Raw genomic sequence first — 6,342 nt, forward strand, 5'->3', positions numbered from 1 at the left:
ATCTTTGGTCTTTCATTCCCCCCTCTCGTGCGAAGGAGAAGAAAACCCTAATCCAGGAAAGAAGGCCAGAGGAAGGGGGAGGAGAGGACGAGGAAGACTGACGGGGGCGCGCGAGTGAGCTAGCTTTTGGACTGAGGAGGCTTGCTGTTTCTCTTGTCTTCTTGTCTTCCCGTGCAAAGGTTCTGAGCCGATCCATCCTTCTCTCTTTCTCATTCTCTCTCTGCCTGCCCGTGTTTGGACTTAATGGATCTGGGGTTGATTTGCGGAGGCGCGATCGCCTTTATCCTGTTGATGCTGTGGTCTTTTGAATGTTGAGGGACATTTCCGATCTAAATGGTTCATGTCGTTTTGTCTTCTTTTGGCATTCTGAACTTTTTTTTGATTATTTAATTTTTATTTTTATCCAAGAATGGAGTTCGACAGCTGGATTTTGTGCATTTTTTATTTTTTAATATCAGTGGGCGGATTGCTTTGTTTTGAGGTCTGTACTTATGGTGATGATTATTGTCAAGAATTTCTCCTCTTTGTTTCGTTTCCGTGGATAAGGTTGTCCACGATTTTATTATTTTAACGAAATGTCGAGCCTTTTTATTTTTTATTCTTTACTTATGACCAATTTAAGTCAAGGGAATTTGTAACTTATTTTAAATTTTTCTATAATTTTGTTTATGGAAGAAAATTCTAGACGAACAAAAGATGAAAATTGTTTTGTTAAAAAAAAAAATGATGGAGGGATGGTCTGCTAGATAGATTAATCGATGAGATCTGTTGCGATGTGTTAGAATTTACATTTCCCAATTTTATGAAGTCTAATACAAATTAGGGGATTGCTCGTCTTTAACCTAACAGGTTGGGGAAAAAAAATCGTCATCAACAAATCAGGCTGACCGAGGTAATTTGGTAAAGAGTGTCTCCATATCCCCATCATGGTTGCTTCGATTGCCGCTTCGGCCTTTTTCCCCACACCATCTTTCTCCCCCACGGCATCAGCAAAAGCTTCGAAGACCATTGGTGAAGGCTCCGAGAATTTGGATGTTCGGGGTATCATAGCCAAACCCACCTCTTCTTCGGCGGCTATGCAGGGTAAGGTGATGGCCCAAGCCGTCCCCAAGATCAATGGCGCGAAGGTTGGCCTGAAAGCTGAATCCCAAAAGGCTGAGGAAGATGCTGCCCCTTCCTCAGCCCCGAGGACATTCTATAATCAACTACCTGACTGGAGCGTGCTCCTTGCCGCCGTAACAACGATCTTTTTGGCTGCCGAGAAGCAGTGGACCCTTCTTGATTGGAAGCCACGGCGTCCCGACATGCTTACTGATGCATTTAGCCTTGGGAAGATTGTGCAGGATGGACTAGTTTTCAGGCAGAACTTTTCCATCAGGTCATATGAGATTGGGGCTGATCGGACGGCTTCTATAGAAACGTTAATGAACCATTTACAGGTAAGCTGAAGGAGAATCTAGTATGTTCAATATCTGGCTTCTATTTTGTTTGATTTCTCACGATGCCGTGTGTCTGCAGGAAACAGCACTTAATCATGTGAGGAATGCTGGGCTTCTGGGCGATGGTTTTGGTGCCACACCAGAGATGAGTAAAAGAAATTTGATTTGGGTTGTCACTAAAATGCAGGTCCTGATTGAGCACTATCCTTCCTGGTATTTTCCTTGTCCAGATCATATCCTTTCTTTTGCTCGCTCAAAATAAGTGAAACCAATGCTAAATTTTATTGCTTTTAGGAGTTCTTTGGAAGTTGATGTTGCAGATTGTATTCCTGGGAATGCTTTGTTTATTGCCGGATGCTTATGATAAAATGATTGAAATCAATTGATAAAATAAAAAATGGGTTTTGAAAGCCTGGCATCTCAATTAGTCTATCCAGTTTTGCAACTGATGGCTGGAATAGTTTGAATATAGCTGAGATATTCTGTTATTTAAGATGATCGTTAGAATCAAATATATTGCAGTATCCATGAAATATAAAACCAAGATTAATGCTTATTTTAAGCAATTGATTTTGGTATGATAATTTAATATTCCATTGAAGATTGCAAAAGAAATCATTGGAAAATTTCAGGTATATTGGTTTATACCATCCAAAATGATGAGGACTGAGATTTATATGTGCCGTGGGAGAGTGGATAATGAGACAAATTGATATCTTGACTGAGATGGAAACTCAGCATCCAACATAACTCAAGCAATTATTTGGATTGGATGCTTTGGTTCATTGTGGCTTAAGTCTCATCGGTAAATTATCTTGGAGTAGATGTAGGTCTCATGGGTTTAGAAAGTGAAACTTTGTTCATAGTATATACCTGTTTGAACAATAAGTTATTTCTTGCAGAAACTCTTTGTTGAGGCGGACATTAATCACAATTTGTTTAAGTTGTTGAATTTGTAGGTCTTGAACTCGCAGTTATGTATTCCTATTTCAATCTAGTCTGCTCATTGTGGTTTATTCCCCTTTTTCTTTTTGTTTATAACATATGTGGTCATATATGGGATTCTGTGAACTCTTTTGTCACCTCGGAAAGTCAAAGCAGAGATCTGCGACATTGGTACCATACAAAATTATGAAAATCCCGCAAATGCTTGTCGAAACTTTTCTGCTGAAATACTTTGCTGGACTCTGTTTTGTTGAGTCACTTGTTTCTTTCCTGCTACCATGGGTTTCTGGCTTCATCTTCCTTTTAACTTTTCTTGGATATTGTTGTTCAAAGTATGGCATAAATGGTCATGAGGTGGTTTGACTAATTCGTCATTTATGATGAAATTCAGAATAGATATTTCTTATGTAAATGCTTTTCGGTCTTCTATTATTTGTACTAGACTAAAACCACTTTGACCTTGTTGCTTTATCAATCAGTTGAGTCAAAACTTTAAGCTTTTTACATGTATTGTTTCTCTTAGACTTCAAAAGACTAATTGATTGTATCTATCTTTTATTACTTGCATAGCCATGCAGGAGGTATGCTTCATCTAGTGATTGGCTTGATAGAGGAAAATGGATTATTCGGTTTCTTTGCAAATATAAACCCAGGCAATGTCGAATCTTAACATATAATTTTGTTTAATAGTGTTTTTGATTTGATTTTACAGGGGGGATGTTGTTGAAGTAGATACATGGGTTGGTGCATCTGGTAAAAATGGGATGCGTCGTGATTGGCATGTTCGTGACTACCGAACAGGCCAAACTATATTGAGAGCCACCAGGTTGGTATTTGCTTTTCTGGCATGAACGTTACTGAGTGTCTTGTGTCATTCTTTGATTTCTTTTTTTTTTTAAAAAAAGAAAAACTCAGTATCTGTTTCTTTATGCTTATTGTGATTCTTATACCATGTAACATGGGTGCACTGGGTAATGGTTTTTGGCTTTTCTTCTGGGCATCCAGTATCTGGGTGATGATGAATAAACACACTAGGAAGTTGTCTAAAATGCCCGAAGAAGTCAGAGCAGAGATAGGGCCTTACTTTATGGAACATGCTGCTATTGTGGACGAGGACAGCAGAAAGCTTCCAAAGCTTGATGATGATACTGCAGATTATATTAAATGGGGCCTGACTGTAAGTATGAGGTGGACATACAAAGTGATCTTTATTTTCCTTTCCTTCCATCATCTGTTTGTTTTCATATTATGTTACTTATGGTATATTTTTTTCACTTATATTATGCAGCCTCGATGGAGTGATTTAGATGTGAATCAGCATGTGAACAATGTCAAATATATAGGCTGGATTCTTGAGGTAATTTTGGAGAGCTGGCAGCTATCTCAGCACTTACCTCTGCTTATATATGTTTGCAAGTGTACCCATTGGACGAACCTTTCTATTGTGCCTGCTTTTGGCATCTTTGTTAGGAAAAGAAAAACTAGGATTGTGATTTACCAGTAGCTTATCCTCTGAAGTTAAGAAAATTCTTTGTGCTAGCAACATAATCGTTTCAACATTTCTTTTGTCCTATGCTTACTTGATATTATTTCATAATGTATAGTAAGGCTTAGTTACAGGTACCTTATGGATGCACTTATATGCACAGTCTTGAAAGGAGGGGGGGACCTACGATTGTGATTGACCAGTATCTCATCCTCTGAAGTTTAGCAAAGTCTTTATGCTACTAACATAACTGTCTAAACATTTCTTTTATGCTATTGTTAGTTGATATTATTTCATAATGTATGCTATGGCTCAGTTAGGTGTATCATGTGGATGGATTTATATGCAGTCTTGAAAAAACAAAACTATGATTTGCGAATTAGTATCTAATCCTCTGAAGTTAAGAAAATTCTTTGTGCTACTAACATAATGGTCTCACATTTCTTTTGCACCATGTTTATTTGATATTATTTCATATCTATACTCTAAGGTAAGTCTTACTTGGACGAAACCATATGAACACACTTATATGCCAGTCTTGAAAAATAAGGAGATGATTGTTTACTAAAATTAAGGACATATTTGATAGGACACAACTATAAACAATATATGGTTGATGCGTCTGAATCCTGCCCAGAGCGTTTTTAGTGTATCTTCAGGTAAACTCCTTGCTTCCCTACGGAAAATAATAGATTATCACAATAACATCTTTTATGTTCCATACAAGAACATCTACATTTACAAAGTCCATCATTTAGTCAAAACTCAAATCTATAATACTCTAGTCCCTACTCCATAAAATACTAAAATTACAATCCATCATGTCTATCATTATAAAGGTTAACATTCATAAAGAAAATGATTAAAGAAACTATAACCACATGAGAAAATATATATATGAAGCATTTTAAAAGCAGGATACAGAATAAATCTGACATGTATCCTAGTGTTATGCAATTTGAAATATCTATATGCTGGCTGATGTGTTATTTCTCAAGTGTGCAGCTGCAATACTTTTAGTGATAGGTTTGCTATAAGTTAGTTTGAGGTTGCAAATATTTCGTTTTTATGGAAATGCTTGCAGCATGATTTTTTAAAATTTGCCTTGCAGCTTATACAAATAATTACATCAAAAAGTTATCCAGATTGAGATAATATCACAACTCATATTTGCAAATCTTGTCGGTCTGTATTTTTCGTGTTGCCCATTAAATCACATCACGTGCATTCCTTTGCATTTTTGTATTCATGCCCCACAACTCCGCAGATTTCGAGCCAGTAATCTCTTTATTTGAGTTACCTTTTACTGTGACACTTTTACCTCGCTCACATGCTTTGTCGGTCACATTATCTTATTACTTTCAAGAAAAACTCTTTTGGTAATTGGTTAGATGCTCTTCGCATTTGCAAATGGCAACAGATTGATGAATTTCACTTGGTTCCAGCCCATGGAAAATAATGAACATGGCTTGCTCTCTTCTTCTTCCTTCTTTTTTTTTTAATCTGAATATTCCTTGCGAGTACTGCTACAGTTCCCAATCTGAAATCAATATATGTTTTGTTTTCGGAACTTGTGGAACAATTTAGTAGTGTTGGACTGGTGAACCTCGCTGCCAATTTGATCTTTTGTACGGTGCAACATGTGATCCAAGTGAATGCTTTATATTTGTTATATTTGTTTGCAGAGCGCTCCAATATCAATCCTGGAGAATCACGAGCTGGCGAGTATGACTCTGGAATATAGGAGGGAGTGTGGGAGGGACAGCGTTCTGCAATCCCTCACCGCAGTCGCTAATGACTGCACTGGTGGCCTTCCAGAAGCTAGCATCGAGTGCCAGCATCTGCTGCAGCTGGAATGCGGGGCCGAGATTGTTAGGGGACGGACACAGTGGAGGCCCAGGCGTGCCTCCGGTCCCACTTCAGCTGGAAGTGCTTGATGTTGCGTTTGAAATACTGATGCTTTTTCCATTCTCAATTGGGGCAGGAGGGAGCTTAGTGGGTTTGGTCTTTTCTTTTTAAAGATTGCTCTTCTGTAAAATTCCAAGTGATCGAATGTAGGAATAGAGGGACCAGATCTTATTGCTTATTATGTTCGTTGGTTTTTTTTCCCCTTATTCTCATCATCCGGACCTGATTTTTATTGGATTCATGCTGTATGCTCCTTGTAAGTAATTCAGCAATGCTGCTGTATAATTTTCTGCCAAAATTTTGGAAGTAACCATAATTAGTTTTTGATTGGTATGATGTGTTTTTGTAATTGGTGCTCCCCCCACCTAGAAGTATGTAGGTTAAAGGTGGTTTTGATAGGATTGGAGGGCATTGGGGCCCCGTCTTCAATTGTAAGAGGGCAGGCAGATATCAGCTGCTGGTTTCTTTGGAATTGCCCTCTCTCAAGGCGGGCAGATATTAGCTGCTGGTCTCTTTGGAAGTGCTCTCTCTGATTGTTTGTTGGCTGGATAGAATGGAAGCCAC

The 6,342-nt window shown here is 38.2% G+C and overlaps 1 protein-coding gene across 1 annotated transcript; it reads left to right on the forward strand.

Moving 5' to 3' along the window:
- Positions 1-6,110, forward strand: PTE (palmitoyl-acyl carrier protein thioesterase, chloroplastic). Its single transcript, NM_001303579.1, is given in 7 exon segments — positions 1-179; positions 850-1,439; positions 1,519-1,652; positions 3,097-3,210; positions 3,390-3,561; positions 3,673-3,741; positions 5,556-6,110. Coding segments are annotated over 6 exon segments (1,254 nt in total). The 5' UTR covers positions 1-179; positions 850-926; the 3' UTR covers positions 5,808-6,110.
- Positions 6,111-6,342: the final 232 nt, after the last annotated feature.

This window comes from Elaeis guineensis, chromosome 7 (genome assembly GCF_000442705.2).
Source record: "Elaeis guineensis isolate ETL-2024a chromosome 7, EG11, whole genome shotgun sequence".
Lineage (NCBI taxonomy): Eukaryota > Viridiplantae > Streptophyta > Magnoliopsida > Arecales > Arecaceae > Elaeis > Elaeis guineensis.